General features: G+C 41.4%; 1 protein-coding gene across 1 annotated transcript; it reads left to right on the plus strand.

Annotated features, from left to right (window-relative positions):
- The first annotated feature begins 2,942 nt into the window (after positions 1-2,942).
- Positions 2,943-15,019, plus strand: tubb6 (tubulin, beta 6 class V). Its single transcript, XM_024393140.2, has 5 exons — positions 2,943-3,118; positions 3,721-3,829; positions 8,375-8,485; positions 10,693-11,752; positions 14,581-15,019. The coding sequence occupies exons 1-5, from the start codon at positions 3,062-3,064 to the stop codon at positions 14,603-14,605; spliced, it is 1,362 nt and encodes a 453-aa protein (XP_024248908.1). The 5' UTR covers positions 2,943-3,061; the 3' UTR covers positions 14,606-15,019.
- Positions 15,020-25,794: the final 10,775 nt, after the last annotated feature.

A 25,794-nucleotide genomic window follows, 5' to 3' on the forward strand; every position in this document is an offset into this window, starting at 1 on the left:
TCATCTGACTTGATGCAAGCTATTAGTTTGTCAATGATTGTTTATTTTCTGTGGGTGATGTCAAATACATGGACATTGGGGCCCCTACGCTTCAGTCAGAGCCTAGCTGCAGTCATTTTGCAGACTGCCATGATTTCCTTTGTCGGCCATAAGCTATTTAAATCCATTTGAGCTGTGTGCCAGTGATGGGTGGTCAGAAATGGCACAGTACATTATCACTAATTCTGCTGGGTAACCACAGTGACTTTTACATATCCTTCACCAGAGCAATAGACACATTTCTGTGAACAGGCATTTAGAATCTTTCAGACTACTCATGGACACTTCCCAATACATGACTGATCAATCATGTTTGTTCTACATGGTACTATTCTATCTGAATATTGTTGCACCCTCCTGAACCAAGGGCCTTAGTTCCTAAATGGGCAGTCCAAAGTTAGCAGTGTGAAAGCCACACTTCTGATATCGTCAATTGGGTAATTTGATCCTTTTAGTCTTGACACTTGCTGTAATGTCATCGATTTCATGGTCAGCAGTCAGGGGAATTAAGGGTAGTAGGCTACGTTCTGGGTTGTGTTCATAAGGGGACACCGTACCAAATGGCATAACATGGACAGACTACAAATACCTGTCCAAGACTAGCTTGTTGAGTCCTATGAATACAACCCATCTAGTCCCCCTGTTTTCAGTCTGGTGTGACTCCCCACCTGGATTTCGTGTTACAGTATGTTGCAAAATTTGAAAATGTGGTTTTGTTTTATATAACATTTAGATAAAAGTTTATTCAGCGCTATAAGAATGTATATCATTCACTGCATTTGAGGAACAGTGGGGAATGTAACTCTGCTTTGAAAGTTGATAAACCTGTAAACTCATTGAGAAAATGGCCTTTTGAATCTTTTGGTATCTAGAGAAGAGCTCTGTCTACACCCATTATGGCATTGTTCACACCCTCTTAAGCTTTAGCCCCACCATCTCATTTCACTCTCTGCACGTTTAGAGCGCACACTTGGCGCGATTTGTTTAACTCTGGATAACAAACAGCCTACCAGCTCTGCTGGCAATTTCATTATGGTTTTTTTGTTGACGTTTACTAACACAGGCCATATTCAATGGGTGTTGTACGCTTTAGCTTAAGACCAGTAGCTAGCAAGGTAAACAATGTGTAAGATCACACACGTAATGTTAGCTAACGAGCTGGCCAGCTAAAGTTAGATAGTTAAACAACAATGAACATAATGACCTGATTTGGCACTACTACCCTGCATGAATCTGCTGGGAGCATACCAACCAGGTTCAATGTTAGCTTGCTAGGCTCTAACTAGCAAAGCAAATGGCTCTGGGATAAGAATAATGTCATACACGTGATGTTAGCTAACAGTACACTTTAGCTTGAAATGAAACCACTTTCTGTCAATTAGAATGTGTATTATACAACATCATGCATGATGGACGCGTTTCCCTGTCACAGATGCCCTTAGTTTGAAGATGTAATCCATAGACGGGTGTTTTCAAATCAGTTTGTCACGTGCGCCGAATACAACAGGTGAGTGAAATGCTTACTTACAGGCTCAAACCAATGGTGCGGGGGGGGGAAAAGTGTGTGTGTGTGTGTGTGTGTGTGTGTGTGTGTGTGTGTGTGTAGGTAAGTAAAGAAATAAAACCGTAAAAAGACATTTGAAAAAAATAATAGCAAGGCTATATACAGACACACCTGTTAGTCAGTCTTATTGAGGTGGGGGGGTGGCACACAATGCAAATAGTCCGGGTAACCATTTTATTTTTTCTTCCTCCGTCTCAATTTGATTCTCCAGAAAGTGGAGAGCAACACTTATGCAGCTTCACTACACGATACATCAAAATAAGCTGTGTTTGACAGGATTACCAATGCAGACTGACCACCTATTTGGCAGACCAATCCGAACTCCTCTCTCGACATGTCCAGCCCACTCATTATCTCAGCCAATCATGGCTAGTGGGATGGTAGCTACCTTTTTCTGTGGCTTAACCAACAAGGCTCGTAATTTAACCATTTATTCGTATTTACAGATGGCATCCAAGTTTGTTATTAAGGCACATGAAAGTTCCAGAGTTGTGACTTGTGACATACACCTAGTTTCCTGAAACGCTTCACATGTGCAACATGTACTTCCTTTGTGTGATGGGTTTCTTGTCACACCCTGTAAGGTACATCCATTGTACTTTTTTGCAGTTTGTACCTTTTTAAGTGGCAAATATGAACTTAAGTCCCTTACACTTCACCATCCCACTTCTGACAACAACGTAGCAAATTCAGAGGGTAGCCCCAACTGGGATTTGAACCTGGCTCCAGCAACTGTCAAGCCAACAACTTAACCATTACACCAAGAGGTCTGTACTTGACTAAGTTGCTCAGTGTTGGGTTAAGCTCGCTACAAAATTACATAAGTCTATATAAAGATTTCAGAACTGTCAGCAGACATGCTCAAACTTGCAATATAACAGTAGACCACTTAAACTGGTACAACACTTCAATTCAGGGGTGGTCAAAAATAACTGAAAACCACGCCCCCAATAATTATACCTTTTTTATATTCAAAATATTGGGTACAAAAATGTACAATTACTAGATTAGCCGCACATGTACCCTAAAATGTACCAAACAGTACCATTAGATCATATGTGTACCTCCTGAAGGTATATTATGTGTATTTTGATATTTTTGTACCCAAGTGAACTACACTCATAATGAGCTCACTACACTCATTCAACTTTAGCACTTGAAATGGTGCAACACCTAAAGCAAATACAGCCTTGGCTACTCTAATTATCACAATTGAATTGATACATTATTTCAACAAACTAAGCCTGATAATATACTTCTCTTGTGAGAAGGGAGATGGGATGGGAGATAACGGTTCACTATTTTATTGCACAGCTGGGGTGTCATTCACTTGTCCAGCCCTACTGGGCGTGGAAGTTCGGCAGAGGTGAACAGGAATTTAGCGCGCCTGCTAATCAGTTGAGTTTACCAGGCTGCATACACACTCCAGCCGCCAAGACACCTTTGCACACAAACAGAATGAGAGAAATAGTTCACATACAAGCCGGACAATGTGGGAATCAGATTGGCACCAAGGCAAGTAGAGACCATTGAACTGAATTACTTTTTCATTAAGAATTACTTTTTTATTTGAATTAACACCTTGCATGTTTTGTGTAGAAAAACAATTTCTTAACTTTTATTATGCCATCGCACACGGATTTTGTCCAATATTTTTTGTTACTGCCGCCAATGTTTTTTCAATGGGAATCATCCGTTGCCAGATGAATGACAACGGATGACGAATGATCGGAATGTCTTTTAAATCCGAAAATACCGTGTGTGGCATTAGCCCGAATTTTTAGAAGCTGATGTGACAAATTGTAGGCCAGTGTTGTATAGCATATGACCCCATGCGTTGGGTCATAGGCTGCGACTTTGCCTTTTGAAAATGGAAATTGACATCGCTTAATTACAAATATATTTAGCCTATAATAAACTTCATAACGGTCCCTAGCGTTCAGCCATGGAGTGCTATGAAATTCGCGCTGTGTGAGTCTATCAATTTCAGCAGCTGAGTGTGCTTCAGTCATCAAATGAGACCGAAGGATGCACAATGTCCAATCGTTTTTTCATGATGCCTTGATAACTTTAGGATATTTAACTGTAACCTATTCCTCACGTTGATATCTCGACAGTTTTGGGAAGTTATCAGCGATGAACACGGCATCGATCCGGCAGGAAACTATGTGGGTAACTCATCGCTTCAAATCGACAGGATTAATGTGTACTACAACGAAGCGTCCGGTAAGTGTGTCTGTGGTAGAATGAGTCATCATGCTTCCAAGTTGTTCCCAATTGTTAAAGGCATAGAGCATGTAACATAAGCGCACTCATGGCCTGCTACAGGGTCCTTACTTCTGGTGCTTTGATAAATTGCCATAACCCTTTTTCCACCTTTTGCTGCAACCTGAACTCAGTGGTAGACGTAACAGTAAATGTAAATCCGGAACACTCCAATTAAACTGAACAAAAATAAATGCAACATGCAACAATTTCAAAAATGCTATGAGTTACAGTTCATATAATGAAATTAGTAAATGGAAATGAATTCATTATGTCATAATCTATGTATTTCACATGACTGGGAATACAGATATGCATCTGGTCAAAGATACCTTTAACAAAAACGTAGGGCTGTGGATCGGAAAACCAGTCCACATCTGGTGTGACCACCATTTTCCTCTTGCAGCGTGACACATCTCTTTCGCATAGAGTTGATTAGGCTGTTGATTGTGGCCTGTGGAATGTTGTCCCACTCTTCAATGGCAGTGCGAAGTTTCTGGATATTGGCGGGAACTGGAACACTCTGTCGTACACGTCGATCTAGAGCATTCCAAACATGCTCAATGGGTGAGATATCGGGTGAGAATGCAGGCCATGGAAGAACTGGGACATTTTCAGCTTCCAGGAATTGTGTACAGATCCTTGAAACATGGGGCCGTGCATTATCACGCTGAAACTTAAGGGTGACGAGGAGGAATAGCACGACAATGGGGGGATTCTAACAATGGAATTATTTTAAGATGGTCATACTATGGATCATTTAGCTATTGAATTAAGGACTCATTTAGGTACCAAAAAATATATATGAACAAATTATTTGATATAATATTGAATTTAGCCTTTTACTACTATAGCCCAGAGAAATGCATTGAATAACACATTCATGAATGGCAAAAACAAAAATCATAAGAAACAAGCTCTTGAAGTGTCTGTCCTATATCTAGGAGATATAAGAAAGCTCCGGAAATATACTGTGCATTCAAAAGTGTTCAGACCCTTTGACTTTTCCACATTTTCTTACATTACAGTCTTATTCTAAAATTGATTAAATAAATGTTTCCCCTGGGTCAAATGTTTCGGGTAGCCTTCCACAAGCTTCCCACAGTAAGTTGGGTGAATTTTGGCCCTTCTTCCTGACAGGACTGGTGTAACTGAGTCAGGTTTGTAGGCCTTCTTGCTCACACACACTTTTTCTATAGGATTGATGTCAGGATTTTGAGGGCCACTCCAATACCTTGACTTTGTTGTCCTTAAGCCATTTTGCCACAACTTTGGAAGTATGCTTGGGGTCAGTGTCCATTTGGAAGACCCATTTGCGACCAAGCTTTAACTTCCTGACTGATGTCTTGAGATGTTGCTTAAATATATCCACATAATTTTCCTCCTCATGATGACATCTATTTTGTGAAGTGCACCAGTCCCTCCTGCAGCAAAGCACCCCCACAACATGATGCTGCCACCCCTGCGCTTCACGGTTGGGATGGTGTTCTTCGGCTTCCAAGCCTCCCCCTTATTCCTCCAAACATAACGATGGTCATTATGGCCAAACAGCTCTATTTTTTTTTAATCGGACCAGAGGACATTCCAAAAAGTACAGTATTTGTCCCCGTGTGCAGTTGCAAACGGTAGTCTGTCTTTTTTATGGTGGTTTTGGAGCAGTGGCTTCTTAATTGCTGAGCGGCCTTTCAGGTTATGTCGATATAGGACTTATTTTACTGTGGATATAGATACTTTTGTACCTGTTTCCTCCATCTTTACAAGGTCCTTTACTGTTGTTCTGAGATTGATTTGCACTTTTCGCACCAAAGTACGTTCATCTCTAGGAGACAGAACGCGTCTCCTTCCTGAGCGTTATTACGGTTGTGTGATCCCATGGTGTTTATACTTGGGTGCTATTGTTTGTACAGATGAACTTGGTACCTTCAGGTGTGTGGAAATTGCTCCCAAGGATGATCCAGACTTGTGGAGGTCTACAATTTTTTTCCTGAGGTCTTGGCTGATTTCTTTTGATTTTCCCATGATGTCAAGCAAAGAGGCACTGGGTTTGAAGGTAGGCCTTGAAATACATCCACAGGTATACCTCCAATTGACTCAATTGAGTCATCGGAAGCTTCTAAAGCCATGACATAATTTTCTGGAATTTTACAAGCTGTTTAAAGGAACAGTCAACTTAGTGTATGTAAACTTCTGACCCACAGGAATTGTGATACAGTGAGTTATAAGTGAAATAATCTGTCTGTACACAATTGTTGGAAAAATTACTTGTGTCATGCACAAAGTAGATGTCCTAACTGACTTGCCAAAACTATAGTTTGTTTACAAGAAATTTATGGAGTGGTTGAAAAACAAGGTTTTCCTACCTAAGTATATGTAAACTTCCGACTTCAACTGTGTGTGTGTGTATATATATATATATATATGAACCATAAACAATTAATGAACATGCAGCTGTGGAGCAGTCGTTAAGACACTAACAGCTTACAGACGGTAGGCTATTAAGGTCACGGTTATGAAAACTTAGGACACTAAAGAGGCCTTTCTACTAACTCTGAAAAACACCAAAAGAAAGATGCCCAGGGTCCCTGCTCATCTGTGTGAAGGCAGGGATGAAGACTGCAGATACGGCCAGGGCAATAAATTGTAATGTCCGTACTGTGAGACGCCTAAGACAGCGCTACAGGGAGACAGGACGGACAGCTGATCATTCTCGCAGTGGCAGACCACGTGTAACAACACCTGCATAGGATCGGTACATCCGAACATCACACCTGCGGCATAGGTACAGGATGGCAACAACAACTGCCTGAGTTACACCAGGAATGCACAATCCCTTCATCAGTACCCATACTGTCCTCAATAGGCTGAGAGAGGCTGGACTGAGAGCTTGTAGGCCTGTTGTAGGGCAGATCCTCACCAGACATCACCTATGGGCACAAACCCACCGTTGCTGGACCAGACATGACTGGCAAAAAGTGCTCTTCACTGACGAGTCGCAGTTTTGTCTCACCAGGGATCGGATTCACATTTATCGTCGAAGGAATGAGCGTTACACCGAGGCCTGTACTCTGGAGCGGGATCGATTTGGAGGTGGAGGGTCCGTCATGGTCTGGGGCTGTGTGTCACAGCATCATCGAACTGAGCTTGTTGTCATTGCAGGCAATCTCAAGCCTGTGCGTTACAGCGGAGACATCCTCCTCCCTCGTGGTACCCATCCTCCAGGTTCATCCTGACATTACCCTCCAGCATGACAATGCCACCAGCCAGGGTGATTTCCTGTGTTCTGCATGGCCAGCGAAGAGCCCGGATCTCAATCCCATTGAGCATGTCTGGGACCTGTTTGATCGGAGGGTGAGGGCTAGGGACATTCCCCCCCCCAAAACAAATGTCTGGGAACTTGCAGGTGACTTGGTGGAAGAGTGGGGTAACATCTCACAGCAAGAACTGGCAAATCTGGTACAGTCCATGAGGAGGAGATGCACTGCAGTACTTAATGCAGCGGGTGACCACACCAGATACTAACTGTTATTTTGACAACCCCCCTTTTGTTCATGGACACATTATTCCATTTCTGTTAGTCACATGTCAGTGGAACTTGTCCAGTTTATCTCAGTTGTTGAATCTTATGTTCATACAAATATTTACACATGTTAAGTTTTCTGAAAATTAATGCAGTTGACAGTGAGTTGTTACTTTTTTTGCTGGGATATTTATTTAACCCATTTTTTTGGGTAGGCACAAAACGACCTTCATTCTTCCATATTTTTTGGGGGACCTTTCGACAACTCACGTGACACTTATGGGGGTCCTAAAGCGTAACTGAGAACACCATCGTGTTTGTGAGAATCTCCCTTTGACATTAGGGGAGATTAGTGTGTAGCCCAAACTTTTCGGACGTTACAAACAGAAGTTGGCACATCGTCAGACGAGTCAACTGACGCCTGTGGGGGTTGTTGAGCAAAACCGTTCGGACGCTACAGACGTTTTCGTGAGAAGTCCAATTTTTGGGACGTCCGATAGCCTGACAAACACCACTCTACCTCTACTACCTTTCACCGCAGATGCGGAAGTGCAATACAGGCGGATGCGGTGGATTGAGATGCATCCAATGCAAAAATCTATCGCTTTTTTTTTAATGTTGCTTAGATAGACTATACTTAACATTGTTACTATGAGACCAGGCTGTTTTATATAGCATGATGTGAATACATTATTTCTGACGCATCTATGTACACCTTTTGTATTCATTCAGCCTTTAAAGTTAGTGTTAGTTAGGACTGAAATATTCAGTGTGAGGGAAAGATGGCAGGCCGCATTGAAAAGGGAAATGTTATCAGGTTGTTGGCAATTCCTTAAGGCCTAAAATAAGGAATGTATTTTAGGTAATAGGTTATAGGCATACCTGACGAAGTCTTGCTTGTGAAACAGACTACAGTAGAATACCATGCATTCAGATACATTTGAAATGTATTCCAATCTGTATAGGTGTTTGGTTGTCTTTTTTTCTAGCACACAAGTATGTCCCCAGAGCAATCCTTGTGGACCTGGAACCGGGGACCATGGACAGTGTCCGGTCGGGGTCTTTTGGACAGCTATTCAGACCTGACAACTTTATCTTCGGTAAGTGGACACTGTAACACTTTACTTAAAGTCAACAGCTAAATAATGCATTGTTATTAGGTATTATATGCATCTTAGAGCATTTATAATATCCTATTATATGGCTTATTTTGTCTCTATGTAGCAAACACATTTTTTTCCCTACTGATTCAAAATGGCTGTTTTCTAGGTATGTGTGCCATTAAGTGTTTTCATTGTTTCTTCAATATCAAGGACACACAGCATGAGGTGTTGCGGCAGTCACGTGAGGTCTACTGGGCCCAGGTTTTGAAAAACTTTTAATCTGGATCAGAATGATCTGTATTGGTCTTTTTTTGCAATCCAGGATCAGATCGTGCTGGCTGTTTTTGAGCCAGTTTTTCAGAACATAATCGGAAATATCATTCTGATCCAGATACCACAATATCAAGATCACAGAATACGGATTCTCAGTGTTTTGAACAAACCTACACCTTGCCATCTACTGGACAGGTTATGGTACTACTTCTACACTGTCATAGGGAAACGGAGAGGAGTAAACTACACAAATAAAGGTACCTGAGATAGAAATAAAAAATAAATTAGCCTACAAGAAAGTACATACATTTATTTGATACTTCTCAATATAACAACTGACCACACACCTAAACTGCTGTCAATTTAACCTAATTAACCTTTGGTTTTCAAATGTAATACTGTTTTTTTTTTTAGCCTTTCCTTAGTTTCATTGCAATGTCTTGGTTGTAGTGCTTTTAACCTTTCTAAATACAACCTGAATCCAGCCATCTAGTGGGATCAAGATAATCCTGATTTTCGGCATCAAAACTATCCTAATCACCTTTGAAAAACGCAAAGAAAACTACATTTAATCCTGATTAAAGGTAAAATTGGATTACAAAATCCAAATCCACACCTGCAGGATCAGAATCCATATTTTTAGTTTTGAAAAACCCAATTAAACCTGACGTTTAATCCTGTCTGATCGTCTAAATCCGATAACTTTTGAAAAACTGGGCCCTGGGGATCAGAATTGATCAAGTTTATAACACAAAGCCCCTGAAAGCTCCCTAGATGAGCCATGGCATCAAGATGTTTTGGTTCTGAACAGTGCTCTCAAAATGGATGGCAGGTTGTTTTTTAGGAGGGTATTTACTTTAGTTGCACGTTTTCACCCATCTCTAATTGGTAACGATTGGGAAATCATTCAAGGATTTGATAGCAGCATATACAGACTGTTTAAGCTTACTTGAATGGGCAATATGTGAGGTAAACGTGAATATGTGAGGCTGTTAAAATGGGATCCTCTACAGACATAACAACTGATTGTCAATCTACATCAAGGACTTGCGTGCACATCTTGTGTTGTGTCTAGTACAAACCAAAATATATGACATGTGACTCTAAACTACACATGATTGTCATACAAAAACAAAATGGAATTAAGTGATCTACAGTTGTGAATTAAATCGTTCAATCAGCACAGATCAATCCATATGTTGTCCTAGTCTAGTTGTTTTCATTAGGGCACACAATTAGACAACGTTTTAAAATGTTCTGCAATTGAGAACAGAAAGTAGAGTTTCTCATTGGACAAGTGAAGGAAGTCCCTCACAGACAGTTATCTTCTGTTCGAAGTCCCAGTACAAACATTCCTACCTGGGTTCAAGTGTGGTGGTGCCAGTGGTATTTTTCAGGAGGTGGATGTAGTCATTGGGCACCATTAGGCATCAAATGTTTTTTTTAAAAAGAAGCTGAGTGAAACAGGGAGGGACTACCTAGGTTTTGTCCAATAAGAAACACTCATTTAATTTTTTAGAAGTTTTCCATTGCATGACCTAATGAAGACTGGGATGGATTAAGTGGGACGGTCCCAGCAGAAGTTGTCAGGAGATGCATGATACATGGCCTTAGTCATTTACCCTTTCATTAGCAGCTACGGGGAGACAATGGAAAACTATTTGACAGAACATGAAGCTTGTACAAATGCCAGACTCAACCTACATTCTTGCCTAAATGTCTTAGACATTTGTTTCATCAACTTTTCAGGGTTTTCACGTGGACTTGAGCCCGAGAATCTCACCTCGCACACACCCTGTACTGACCCCACATTTCTCTTGGCCTAGACTGGATGATAAATGGCTCACAATAAGCTTGTGTTTGGGGTAGTGGGGGGGATTTGGGGTTAGGATTTAACTGACAATTTTCATCCCTTTTTGCTGTCCTTGCAGGGCAGACTGGTGCGGGGAACAACTGGGCCAAGGGCCACTACACTGAGGGAGCAGAGCTGGTAGACTCTGTGCTGGATGTGGTGAGGAAGGAGTGTGAGCACTGTGACTGTCTCCAGGGCTTCCAGCTCACCCACTCCCTGGGTGGGGGCACGGGCTCAGGCATGGGCACCCTGCTCATCAGCAAGCTCCGTGAGGAGTACCCCGACCGCATCATGAACACGTTCAGCGTCATGCCCTCACCCAAGGTGTCTGATACGGTGGTCGAACCGTACAACGCCACGCTCTCTGTGCACCAGCTGGTGGAGAACACGGACGAGACGTACTGCATTGACAACGAGGCGCTCTACGACATCTGCTTCCGTACCCTAAAACTGACCACACCCACTTACGGAGACCTCAACCACCTGGTGTCGGCCACCATGAGCGGTGTGACCACCTCACTGCGCTTCCCTGGCCAGCTCAACGCCGACCTTCGCAAACTGGCCGTCAACATGGTGCCCTTTCCCCGCCTACATTTCTTCATGCCTGGCTTTGCACCACTAACCGCCCGGGGGAGCCAGCAGTATTGCGCCCTGACAGTGCCCGAACTCACTCAGCAAATGTTTGATGCCCGCAACATGATGGCAGCTTGCGACCCGCGCCATGGCCGCTACCTCACCGTGGCCACTGTTTTCCGAGGGCCCATGTCCATGAAGGAGGTGGACGAGCAGATGCTGGCCATCCAGAACAAGAACAGCAGCTACTTCGTGGAGTGGATCCCCAACAACGTCAAGGTGGCCGTGTGTGACATTGCACCCCGCGGCCTTAAGATGGCCTCCACATTCATCGGCAACAGCACGGCCATCCAGGAGCTGTTCAAGCGCTTCTCGGAGCAGTTCTCGGCCATGTTCCGCCGCAAGGCCTTCTTGCACTGGTTCACCGGGGAGGGCATGGACGAGATGGAGTTCACAGAGGCCGAGAGCAACATGAACGACCTGGTGTCTGAGTACCAGCAGTACCAGGAGGCCACGGCTAATGACGGGGAAGAGACATTCGACGACGAAGAAGAAGATCTCAATGAGTAAGGATAACGTTGCCTGTTTGTAAAATAATATATATATTTTATTTTATTTATTATTATTATATATATTTTTTTTAACATGTGTTTTGATGTGTACTGTTTTATGCCCAGAGGTCTCTGTAGCAGTGGTGGAAATAAAGCCTTTTTAAAGGCTTTGAATGTGTTGTATGTTAAGTTTTTGTCTAGTGCAGTTTTCCATTGTGTGATATGTTGTGTATGGGTTCGTTCCATTTGATTTCGATCACTTTTTGACTGCCCCCCTTTTGATTTGAACAAAACAATACGTATTTGACACTGGTCAGAAAGTAACCTTTTGGACTGGAATGCCAAAACATTTAAGGGATAGAGGTGCTCGATAGTTTTGCATACCTCACCCTACCGAGAGACATCCATTCCTTCATTTCTGGAAAAGATTAAAGGTTGAGTCTCGTATCGTTTAAAAGCTTACGAGAAAGGTTTGCTAACAACTTAATTTATTTTAACATAAATTAACAACCAAAAAAAATGCACTTATGTTGTAGCTTAGACCCTATTTTACATCATCAGAATGTTTTCATGTTGGGTGTAATGTTTCGGTAAATGTACTAAAATGGGAATAACATTTCAACTTTAAAATTGTAGCACAAAGATTATTGGAGGTCACCACATCAGAAAATGTTGTTTTAATCTACAGTGTCAATCTTCCATAGGAAACCTATTGAAATCATAGAAATACAGTTACTAGAATATACATTCCCATTTAAGTTGACATTCAACGGTGGGTTGACCGGCAGTCCCTTAGATTAACTACAATCTTTTGAAGTTAATATTTCGATTCAATTTAAATTATGTACCAGCTAAATTGCAGTGGTCTGAAGGGATACTGTATGTCCATTCTATGATTGCTATTTCTATGATTGAAATGACCCCCTCGGTCTACAAGAGTATGCTCTGTCTTTTACACATTTTTAGATAATTGACATTAAAGATGATAAATAAATAAATAATAATATAACTCTGTTTGTAAGCTTTTAAATTATATCAAACTTAACCGTTTAATTGTTCCAGTGATGAAGACATGGATGTCTCATGGTAAAAAAAATAAATCTTATTTACAATGATGGCATACCCCGCCCAAACCCAGAAGACGCTGGGCCAATTGTGCCCTGCCCTATGGGACTCCAAATCACGGCCGGATGTGATACAGCCTGGATTCGAACAAGGGACTGTAGTGACGTATCTTGCACTGAGACGTAGTGCCTTAGACCGCTGCGACACTCGGGAGGGTGGGGTATGCAAAACAGGTCAACTTTGAGCATTAATATCTCCTAATTGTTTTTGCATTCAGGTCCTGAAAGTCACTTTCTGAACACTTCTACTATGGGCAAATATGTATAGAAAGTTTAGTTCAAAAAGTGATTGAAATCAAATGGAACAACTGTATATTCAAATCTGTATGTACATTTCTCAATTCATGTTGGTCAGTTGTGGGCATGATATGTTTGATGGTTGATGTGTGTTGATTAGTACATTGGGAAACTGATTTGCTAAGTTTCTGCTCTAGTCTAGTGCAATGCAAATGGAAGACAAAATATAAATGTCTTGGTGAACTTTTCCTTATTCATCTCTTAATCTTTATTTTACCTTCAACTTTTTGTGTTTTACCCTTTAGAATACCCTTTAGAATACCTTTTAGAATATAACTTGTTCCATTGGAAGTGTCAAGCCTTAAAGAACTTCCTGGATGAATAAAGAACAACACTGGTGTAAATGCTTAGTAGATATAGCTCCAGACACTCTACGGTATGACTGTGATAATGGACAATACAGAGAAGTACACTTCCAATAGCTTGCTAATCGTTCTCCCTCTATTGTGGTTAGAACTTGATTTCCTAGCAGTTCTGTTTAGGGAACAAATAAAGGGAACCAGTCATTGTAAACCCCAAGTGCTTTGTTCATATCCGCCTCAGTCATGTCCCACAGCAGACAGGCTTCAATGTTCCTATGGTGGGGGCAAATCCCCCCCTTCTACCCCTAGTTACTCACAACAGTTGCTGAGCAAGGCTTTCTCCATTTAGAACTGTGGAGCTAACAATAGGGGACCTCCAGTCTGCACCAAACTATTTAGAGCTATTCATGGCCTCAATGAGTCTTCTGCCATACACATACTAGCTAACTGAGTCAGCTTAGTGCTACATTTTGGAAGCATTAAAGTGAGAAACAGATACCATGTGTGAAAAGGTTTATACCTTTAAAGACAACTTTACTAAATGTCACAATAAAAGCACCGTGCATGCTGTGTGCTTTAGGGAAATGAAGCAAACAGGAAGTGAATCTTTCCCCATGATATGAACAAGATGAAGCATGATCACCATCTGATTTTAAAAGCTCTCTCAGTATATCAGCCCAACAGTGGGTACTTGGCCTTAACACCATTCACAGGTCTGTACGGTGGAAGCTCCCCCACACTGCTTACACCTACTGTATACAGATCCTCCAGACCTGTTAACATCTTAGTGTTAGGGCCATGGGGAATGGGTAGGAAGTGAATTGGTATTGGCTGTACGTTGACCTGATGTGGTTGGAAGGGCTTGGTGTGGTATGCACAGCTGCTGTCACAAACGATCTTGGCCCGGCCAGCTAGCTGGGAAGTCAGCTGCAGAAGTGCTTCATGCCACTCAAATTACATTGGCACTGACCATGAGAACAACTCCAGTGTGTGTGTGTGCGTGTGTGCGTGTGTGTGCGTGCGTGCGTGTCTGAATTACTTTATGTATTACATTAGCATGAGCAGGCTGTTTATTACACTTTGATCTTGATACATGTTAACTGTATCCTGTATCCAACAGGGAATGGAACCTTGAAGCCCAATAGCTTGAAGCCCCCATCTTTGAAGACAATGTTATCTCACTGAGCTAAAGCTAAGGCGTTAGCACTGGAAACAGAAATATCCCGCAATGAAGCTGACAGTGTTTTTACTTTAATAGTGATTGTTTAAGTATTATCAGACACTGTAAGTTTTATCCCTGTAAGGATTCACTGACTCAGAAATTATAAAATAAATCGTTGACAGCAGAACAACAATATGCGAGCAAAAGAAAGCCAATTGAACTCTCTATAGAAAGTAGATTGAACTCTCTACAGTAATGCTAGATTGCAGTATGTCACAACCAACAACCAACCAAGTAGTTTGCTTTAGTAAGTAAGATGTTGCAATTGTCTTCGAGCATTTCGGTTCTGAATAGTATGTGAATCAAAACTCAATAAAGGTTTCCTTGAAATTGTCAATTTGTTGTGAGTTTGAAGATTGAAAATAACTACAGTTGGTGAAATTGTCGGACACTGTCTTAAAGAGACAGTACTTGCAGCTGTTAAAGACCCAGTGTAACCCTCCCATGTGTCTCTGTAGCCTCACTCTAGCAGAAACCCACTGCCTATTAAGGGAGGACTGTGCTGGCTCTCAGACTGGGTTATGAAAATATTGCCAAATAAGGGGAAGAGTGACTTAGTATATGTATTTAATGGAGATGAATGGAAGGTGCACATTGGTACTGCATAGGGAGATAGAGTATGTGCATGAATGTCACCCTCTGGTGGGTAGATAGTGAACAAATAACTAAAGTAGGATAATGATGCTGTTGCTTTTCTGGATGCTTGAGCCAACAAGGGGTATGCTTTTTGCCCTTTAACAAAGGTTATGGCATACACCCACACACACCCACAATTAGATCCTATACAGCCTATGGCAGCCTTAGCCTATAGGCTATTAAAGTTTGGTAATCTTGTATAAGACATGTTCTTATAACCAATAAAGGGATGGTGTTTCTTTCCTCAAGATGAGGTATGCTGCTGTTAAAAAATGCTAGTCATTTTAACCAAGTGACAAAGTAGTTATTTAAAGATAGACTAAGTGTTCTAACGTTGGCACAAGCAGCACCTCTTTCCTGCCTAAAATGCTTTTGTTCTTAGTGCAGCATTGCTCCTTGTCAGTCTAGCCTGGTCTCATAGATGAGACGTAACATAGTAAAAGTAAATATGATTACTCTATTTAGAAGGATTTTATTGCTTTTAGTATGGTTACATAAGACAGATGGTTACTTATAACCTGAACTTCTAGCAACCCAAAGGTTGTGAGTTTGAGTCACATAACGGACAACTTTAGCATTTTAGCTAATTGGCAACTTTTCAACTACTTACTACTTTTTATCTACTTTGCAAATACTTAGCATGTTAGCTAACCCTTCCCCTAAACCTTTTAGCTAACCTGTAACATATCATAAGTTTAGCAAATTCGTAACATATTGTACATTAAGAAAATTCATAACATATAATAAGAAATGTAATTTTTAACATACACTATATATACAAAAGTATGTGGACATCACTTCAAATTAGTGGATTTGCCTATTTCAGCCACACCTGTTGCTGATAGGTGTATAAAATCGAGCACACAACCATGCAATCTCCATAGACAAACATTGGCAGTAGAATCGCCTTACTGAAGAGCTCAGTAACTTTCAACATGGCACCATCATGGGATACCACCTATCCAACAAGTCAGTTTGTCAAATGTATGCCCTGCTAGAGCTGCCCCGGTCAACTGTAAATTCTGTTATTGTGAAGTGGAAACATCTAGGAGCAACAACGGCTCAGCCACGAAGTGGTAGACCACACAAGCTCACAGAACGGGACCGCCGGGTACTGAAGCACGTAGTGCATAAAAAGTGTCTGTCTTCGGTTGTAACACTCACTACTGAGTTCCAAACTGCCTCTGGAAGCAATGTCAGCACAATAACGGTTCGTCGAGAGCTTCATGAGCCTAAGATCACCATGCGCAATGCCAAGTGTTGGCTGGCAATGGATTCTGGAGCAGTGGAAACGCGATCTCTAGAGTGACGAATCACGCTTCACCGTCTGGCAGTCCGACAGACGAATCTGGGTTTGGCGGATGCCAGGAGAACGCTACTTGCCCCCAGTTTGGTGGAGGAGGAATAATGGCTGGGGCTGTTTTTCATGGTTCGAGCTAGGCCCCTTAGTTCCAATAATGGGAAATCTTAATGCTACAGCATACAATGACATTCTTTTTGTTTATTTTTTTTTCATTCATGTTTTTTGTTTTTAGAGGTGTGACTGCATCTAGGGTATTAAGCAAGGTTATATATAGATCCTTGGTTAGGTGGATAACTGGGTAGATGGAGGGAGTCTGGAAGGGAATTTATAGCGCAGCTTTTTATAATCCATGGTTGGGGTCTGAGCAGATAGGTTACGTTTCTTACTGGTATGTATTAATTTGTGGATGTCCATCACCCAATGAAACATGTTCCCCCCTTTTGCTGCTATAACAGCCTCCACTCTTCTGGGATGGCTTTCCGCTAGATGTTGGAACTTCTGCGGGGACTTGCTTCCATTCAGCCACAGGAGCATAAGTGAGGTCGGGCACTGATGTTGGGCAATTAGGCCTGGCTCACAGTCGACGTTCCAATTCAACCCAAAGGTGTTCGTTGGGGTTGAGGTCAGGGTTTTATGCAATTGGCTCTCCACCAAACTGGAAGAGTTAGCTTGGAAAGACAGTACCGTGCAATATTGAAGAGCCCTCACTGCTGCTCAATCAACCTTCTTTTCTAACCTAATTGAGGAGAATTTAAAAACAATCCAAAATGTGCATTTGATACATTCACAAAAATAACTAAAAAGCAGCATTCCTCTTCACTTCAGCAGTGATGAATTCATTAACTTCTTAAATGAAAAGATCATGACCATTAGAAAGCCAATTACGGACTCCTCTTTGAATCTGCATATTTCTCCAAAACTCCTGAGTTTTGTCCTGAGTTGGCACAGAACTGCCAGGACCGAGTACCCTATTCTAAGGAAGCAACTGAAAGAGCTATTTCCTGTGCTTGGCCCTCTTATGTTGAACATAATAAATGGCTCCCTGTCCTCCGGATACGTACCAAACTCGCTAAAAGGGGTAGTCATAAAGCCTGAAAAAGCCAAACCATGACCCGGAAAATTCGAAAAAAAAAAAACTATTGGCCTATATCGAATCTCCCATTCCAGAAGAAAAATATTGAAAAGCTGTTGTGCAGCAACTGACTGGCTTCCTGAAGACAAATCATGGATACAATATGTTCCAGTCTGGTTTTAGATCCCATCATAGTACTGAGACTGCATTTGTGAATGTGGTAAGGAACCTTTTAATGGCATCAGACCAGACTGTCCTCGTGCTCCCAAACCTTAGTGCCGCTTTGACACCATCGATCAACACATTCTTTTGGAGAGATTGGAAAGCCTAATTGGTCTACACGGACAGGTTCTTGCCTGGTTTAGATCTTATCTGTCTGAAAGATATCAGTTCTTCTCTGTGGATGGTTTGTCCACTTACACATCAGTTGTATGTTTTGGTGTTCCTCAAGGTTCCGTTTTAGGACCACTGTTGTTGTCATTATATATTTTACCTCTTGGCGATGTCATTCGGAAACACAATCTAAACTTTCACTGCTATGCGGACGACACACAGCTGTACATTTCGATGAAACATGGTGAAGCCCTAAAATTGCCTAACCTGGAAGCCTGTGTTTCAGATATAAGGAAGTAGATGGCAGAAATTTGTTTTATTTTAAACTCGGACTAAACAGAGATAATAGTTCCTGGTCCCAAGAAACAAAGACATCTGCTGTTTGATCTGACAACTAATTTTGATGGCTATACAGTCATCTCAAATAAAACAGTGAAGGAGGCCTGCATACAATATATACATACAATATACTTGCAGTGAAGCCGCTCAACAACTACATCACATTAGTCATCTAACAGACTCCCATCCAGAGCAACACACTGAAGCAACCAGCGTCAACACTCTGCTCAAGGGCACGTCGACAGATCTCACATAAGGTCAAAAACGAGGACCTGAACCAGCGATCCATCAGCCACCGGTCCAAGCTCCCAACCGACAGGCCATCATCAGCCCTCCATGATCCCCCACACAGTTCCCCAAGAGTTGCCCCTCAACCATCGGAGACCCCCCACAGCCCCCCGAAAATAAGACAATAAAATAATATTCCATTCCCCACCATAACCAAGAAAATGAACAAAAGAGAAAAAAGACAAAGACAAAGGAAAACAGAAGACAATAATGCAAATAACAAAACGCATCAAGGACAACAAAAATCATATCAGCAAGGCATGTAGTGCATGTATGGCACTATTTACATGTGTATGTGCATCTGTGTGCATTTGAATGAGTATGTGTGTATATGCATGTGTACAAACACCTGCACGGCATCAGCCTCAGGCAAACCGGCATTAGCTGTAAAAACACTGTCCCTCAGTGTCATTCAAACATACTTTTTGTTATGTTTTATTTTGACAGTATTTTTCATTAGAGTTACCAGCCTCAGAAATTGAATCCCAAATAAATGCTTCACAGAGTTCAAGTAACAGACACATGTCAACATCAACTGTTCAGAGAAGACTGCGTGAATCAGGCCTTCACAGTAGAATTGCTGCAAAGAATCTAATACAAAAGGACACCAATAAGAAGAAGAGGCTTGCTTGGGCCAAGAAATACAAGCAATGGACAAAAATAAAACTGTCCTTTGGTTTGATGAGTCCAAATTTGAGATTTTTGGTTCCAACTACTGTTGGAAAAGCATTCCAGCTGAAGCTGGTTGAGAGAATGCCAAGAGTTTGCAAATCTGTCATCAAGGAAAAGGGTGGCTACTTTGAAGAATCTAAAATATATTTTGATTTGTTAAAAAGAAATTGCTTACTACATGATACCATATGTGTTATGTCATAGTTTTGATGTCTTAACTATTATTCTACAATGTAGAAAATAGTCAAATAAAGAAAAACCCTTGAATGAGTAGGTGTCCAAACTTTTGACTGGTACTGTATGTACGTTTGAACATCTTAAAGAACGATCTGGCCTTAATGTCCATGCACATTTATAATCTCCACCCAGCACAGCCAGAAGAGGACTGGCTACCCATCAGAGCCTGGTTCCTCTCTAGGTTTCTTCCTAGGTTCCTAACTTTCTAGGGAGTTTTTCCTAGCTATCGTGCTTCTACATCTGCATTGCTTGCTGTTTTAGGCTGTGTTTCTGTATAAGCACTTTGTGACATCTGATGATGTAAAAAGAGCTTTATAAATACATTTGATTTCAGTTGCTTTTATACTAAATAGAGTGTCTCGGATTGAGAATAGGTTGGTCAGCAATGCACTGAAGAGCTACTACAGCGCTCTGTAGCGCACATCCATTCCACCGAGGCAGCTGAACCCTACGTGAACCGGCAGGAACTGGCTCATTGGTTGATGCAATCCAATGCCTGAGAAGAGGAACATGAGCATGGAGATGAACGCAATGAAAGATTTGAGTTCCAGACCAACTAGGTAAAATGCCTGTGCAATTGGCCCTCCCTGGCATGCTGTCAGCCTCACCTGGGACAACTTTGGCGATCTCTGTTTTTCTACAGTAAAAAGACTCCATTACAGCAGTTGTTTAGCAGTCAACCTATTTCCTGTAGTCTCAAAATTATTAAAGTTAAAGATTTCTACTTCAAATGGAGCATACTTGGTTAATAATATGTATTAAATCATATGAAATAATGTTATTAAAATAAGTTGAATCACCCGCATAAGTATACCTGGATGCACAGGTATCAACTTTGAAATATTCTTTGTTTTTGGCATATGGCTAGGCTAATGTTGCTTCTAGCACCTAGCATGGCACTTGGTAGTAGCCTTCAATTCACACCTCCCATGTAGATAGCGATAATTAGCATAACTGTCAGTGCTCCTCTTTCCCGCCCAAAATGACTTTGTACATTGAGCAGCTTTGCTGATCAAGCCAGTAGGTGGAAACCAACTTCAGCGCTGCAATTCATTGCCATTTTGCCGACGTAGGCGATGACTCTACTTCCGTTGGTGGCAAAAATGTTCTTAACCGCTGGGACACTTTTGGGGGGGCTATGAACCTAGTGTGAACCGGCAGAGTTCTGTCATGGAAATTCTAAAGAATCAGGAGAGACTTGGATAATTCTTCAAGCAATCGTACATTAATATTGATTAATTAGTACAATAATGGAGCTGGTCAACGAACCAGCCATAGGTGATTCGTTGAGAGCCCCACAATAAGGAAATGCAGAGGTCTTATATATTGGACCTAAAAATGCTTAGTCATGGCTGGTTCCACCTTTCCCCGGCAGATCAGGGAAACAGAAGCTACCTTGTTTTCTTCTTGTGGCTATGTGTATCGGGTCATAGCGCACAAACAAGCGTTAATGTTAGTTCCGTTACTCCTCTCTGTTCAAGCCAGCCTCTATTCTTTTCATATCTCCACACAGCTGTGCCCTTGGAAGAAAGTAAAAAAACATGATGGACTGAAAAACTGTGGTCACTCTCAAGAGGCTCTTTGTCTTGACCGTGTGACTAAGTTGAACAAAGGCAGAGTGGAAAAATACCAGCTCCTTCTTACAAGACCATCAAACAGACAGTGGAATTGTACAGGTTTAAGGTTCATACAGTGCATGTGCATAACAAAGTTTAGCATTAAAAACTATTAAAGTAATTCTTCATTACATTGTCTCTGCTATACAAACTTAGAGGTTATACAGGATTTTTACCTCACAGTTCGGCCATTGGTGGTTTTGCATCACCTCACCTTAGCTGAGACCGACGATGGATTGCATCAATGGACAAATTCCTGTCGGTTCAAGCTGGTTTCATAGCCGTAAAAAAGTATCCCAGCAGTCCCAAAAAAGTATGCCGCCGACGGAAGTGGAGTCACTTCCTACGTCAGCGAAATGTCAGCAACGCGGTATATTATTTAGTATTTTTTTTAGGGGGTAGATCAGCTTTAATATTGCAGATAGATTGTAGCTAGCGTGTTGGGCCAGTAAAATTATATCTATATTTTTTATATAATTTCCTTCATTATTATTTTCCCCTAACTCTACCATCCCTCCCCTAATTGGAGTAGACTAACGGACACTTCCAGCTTATGCATACTACATAAATTTGACGGGCAGTATATTTGACATTAGTTAACTTTAGTTTGTTTTTAGTCCAAGCATTCAGTTATCTCTACTTATTGACTGTATGTTTTGATCATTCCATGTGTAACTCTGTGTTGTTGTATGTGTCGAACTGCTATGCTTTATCTTGGCCAGGTCGCAGTTGCAAATGAGAACTTGTTGTCAACTAGCTTACCTGGTTAAATAAAGGTGAAATAATATTTTTTTAAATACCATTAACCCCTCCCATCTATCCCTGAAGACCATATCCAGTTTTGATTTCTAGATGCCATACATTTTTCCACTGTGCTGTGATGTTTCACAAAAGTTATGAACCTTTCCCATTGTTTCTACAGATTGTAAATTAAAGATAAACACATTTGCTAAGAGCATTATTGTATTATTGATTGATTGACTATGACTTTTCAAATCACCCATAAGTGCTATTAGTTAGCTCTATGTAAATGTTGCAATTTTTCAGCCATTCCTGAATCTGTGACCAAAAACAAGCTACATATGGGCAGTACCAAAACAAGTAATCTAATTATTCTGTCTCTTTGCAGCAAAATATGCAGAGCTGGGATGGGATGCATTCGGAAGGTATTCCGACATTCACTTTTCCACATTTTGTTACGTTACAGCCTTGTTCTAAATTGTGTTAATCCAAAATGTGGAAAAAGTGAAGGGGTCGGAATACTTTCTGAAATCACTGTATATATAACATTCTATTGGTTGTAAGAATTTTGATAAAGTATTTTAATTGAAAAACTTTACGTTTTGAATCCGATATCGTTTTGTGTATCAGATTGTAAACCATGTGCCATGGAATAAGTACGTTGAAAATATCCTCCCAACTATATGGTGCAGCTGTCAAGTTTTTGGTCCTTAAATGAAACTGGTTTGCTTTTTTATTTATCACAATTTTCTTTAGCCAATTTTGGTCTTAGTTGCTCTACACTGCCTGGGCCATGCAGCAATGCTGCCCGGTTAACAAACAAATGTTAGGCAGGAAAGAAGGGCAGAGCGCTGAGTGTTTTGCTTGTTATCGCCATCTACATGATGGGGTGTGAATTGCAGTCAATTACCACATGTCATGCGCTCAGGTAAAAGCAATAAGCCATAGCCCAAACAAAGAAAACCATGTTTCAAATTTGATACACCCAGGTATACTTATGTGAGTGAGTAAACTTCTTTGAATTGTATATAATTTAATACCTTTTATTAACAAAGTGTGCTCCATTTGAAGTAGAAATAAACATGATTAAATTAACACAATTTGTATTAATTTGACACTAAAGGAAATAGGTTGACTGTTATGTTAATAACTGTAGTCATAGCAGTCTTGTGGCTATTGTAGTCTTTTGGGGAGAAAAAAAACCCAGCAATCTCTAAAGTTGTCCCAGGTGAGGCATGAATTCAAGGGAGGGGCACTTACTCCTGTGCCTTCCACCACCTGAACAAGGCCACAGTCACGACTTCCCAGGTCGAAGCACTGAAGTTCCAATAACTCTGACAGCATGTGAACTCCCCCCATTAGTAACTTAGCCGAAATCTCTGACAACACTGTGCAATTTTAAACTCGGCACTGGACTGAAAGCAAAACATTGAATGAAATATGTTTGTCCTATTGTTTTTGTTTACATTTTTTTCAACTCCAAGCAATGAGTAACAATGAGTCACAGGATCTGATGTGGTGTGTATTGATGGATGCCAAGGGAAGCCAGGTGTGCCAAAAATGATTTACAAATCAATTAACACAAATGATTAAAAAATGTATCTTTCTTCCCTTGTTTTCATAATTGTCCTTCAGTTCGCAATTGGCTGTATCTATCTCACCGGAGAAAGCGCCCCTCTGTCTCAGAATGTGTACCACATGAATCTGATGCTGTCTGGACAAAAAGAGTATGACATGTTGCCGCCAAAGCGTTTGATTGATTGATGCCAGCGAGCATTTGGCCTCAGTTGATAAACCAATTCTAAAATAATTAGCCAATCAGCATTGAGTTGAGCTCAACTCTGGGTGGTCCTGGCGCAGCAAAACACCCCCCAAGGCAGGTCAGTCTGGATTTGGCTTCACAACAAAAGCAAAATGTCCTAAAGTAGCTAGCTAGCTAAATCGGCCCTTTACTAAATCGTCCCTTTACTAAGCCATGGATGGAGATGGGAATTTGGACGTGTAATTTTTACTTAAATCTCCATACAGGCCAATGACTATAATGGCAATTCTGATCTAACTATAAATTCATACATTGTACCACTGGCCTGAGAAGACTTTAGTTCAGTATGTATCCTAGATGTAGTAGGCTCACGTTAACTAGCTAGCTAGTTTAGCTATGGATATTCAATTTAGCTATAGATATTCAAGTTGATATTCAACATGTCATGAGTCCTTCAGTTTTAATACAATGGAGAAAACGTGTTTATATGTCCTTTTGCACGCTTGGCGCCATTTTATATTTGTTACAAAGCTTAACAATTCCCAACTCCTCTTCAGATTCATATGCAGATCACCAGCTGGTCTGCTGACTTGCAGAAGGGTCTGATTTATGTCTCCTTAACCTGCTCAGGGCCATTCAGAGTTGTAAAGGGAGAAAAGAAGAGCAGTTTATTGGTCTTGTGATGGGTTGAATGGGGGCGCTGTCAATTACAGAACTGTAAATCTTGGCCTGGAGTGTGGTACTCTGTCCACTCGTGGGCTAACATTACAACATTCCCCTCTTGTGGTTTCAGCTTGGAAGGTTTTCCCTAGCTGTAAACCACAATGTAGGGCTGTCCACGAGCTGTAATTTTGATGCTGAGTCTCCTGACCACATCGTCCAGTCAGCCATCTTGGTTGACCTAGGCAGTAACTTAGCTACAAAGTTAATGGCACATGACACTCAACCAACACACCATTCCTTTCCTATGAGTGGATGCTGTGGCACTTCATTTGTGGTTGTATTGAAGACTGTTCATGGCAGTTTAGGCAAAAATAGGTAAATAAACACATTAATTCTGGTTACCACACCTTAACTATCTAAGCTGACATTTTGGAAAAATTACTCTATTAGGACACTTGTCTAAGATGTCTTACTTAGGGTGTTCCTACTTCAGTGGTGTGTTGCTTAAGGTACTAGTATATGTGGACTTAGGGGCATCAGCTTAGGGAGCCTGCAGACCTCTGGGGAGGCAGTGGCTGTACTGCTTATAGGACTCTCGGGATCACTTGTCAGCTAACCAAAGACTGGTATTGACCCGAACCTGGCACTAGTGATTCTAGTATAGATCCTTGTTGCATCCTCCATTGGGTGTGTGCGCCTAAGCATGTAGTAAGAACAGACGCCAAGGGCAACCAAGGATCATGATAGCGGTCAAAATACTGTCAGGCATTGTCTACGAGTGGGTGACGGGCCAGTCTTTGGACTTATCATCAGCAGGGTTGATTACCAGGCCATCATTAAGTAGACTATGATCAATGACCATCGGTCCCTCATAAAAAATGTGGTCTTGAATGGTACAGTTCAGCCAATTGAAGAGTGCGATTTGAAAATGAATCAGGGATTTTTATCTCAGTGTCCAGTCTGTCCCGTGGAGATGGTACATAGCTAGGTCGCCTATGTGGGCAATTGCTCCCTCTTGCACACTAACAAAGACAGTCTGGTTAGGAATGCTAATTTCAGTGATTGAGGTCATGAAAGTCATAAGTCATGGCAGTGGATGTGAATGGTGTGTTAACAAGCCACTTGTCTTCTACTAACTCCACCTGAGTGGTGGACACATCATCCCTGGTTGTCAGCCTTGCATGGCAGCCCTCATCGCTGGCTAGGGGTTTAAAGATGTTCGGTGTTGTTCCTAACAAATGGTTCGCTAGGGCAAAAGTAATGAACGTCTTTAGTTCTAGTACACTAATAGATTGTTTGTCAGATATAAGTCTGGCCTTTCCTCCTGGAAAGCTACAAGCAGGGATGTGATGATTTTCACGTGTGTTGTCTTGACAGAACCATATGTTGAGTACGGTTTTTAACCTGTAGATATTCTCTACATCAATGACAAAGAGTGTGAGCAGCAATC

Source organism: Oncorhynchus tshawytscha, linkage group LG29, assembly GCF_018296145.1.
Source record: "Oncorhynchus tshawytscha isolate Ot180627B linkage group LG29, Otsh_v2.0, whole genome shotgun sequence".
Lineage (NCBI taxonomy): Eukaryota > Metazoa > Chordata > Actinopteri > Salmoniformes > Salmonidae > Oncorhynchus > Oncorhynchus tshawytscha.

What these genes read in the sequence shown, in the direction of transcription:
- tubb6 (XM_024393140.2), top strand. Translation starts at nt 3,062, where the DNA reads ATGAGAGAAATAGTTCACATACAAGCCGGACAATGTGGGAATCAGATT. An exon ending in GTACTACAACGAAGCGTCCG is followed by an intron (nt 3,830 to 8,374) that starts GTAAGTGTGTCT and finishes CTTTTTTTCTAG; the next exon opens with CACACAAGTATGTCCCCAGA. An exon ending in ACCTGACAACTTTATCTTCG is followed by an intron (nt 8,486 to 10,692) that starts GTAAGTGGACAC and finishes CTGTCCTTGCAG; the next exon opens with GGCAGACTGGTGCGGGGAAC.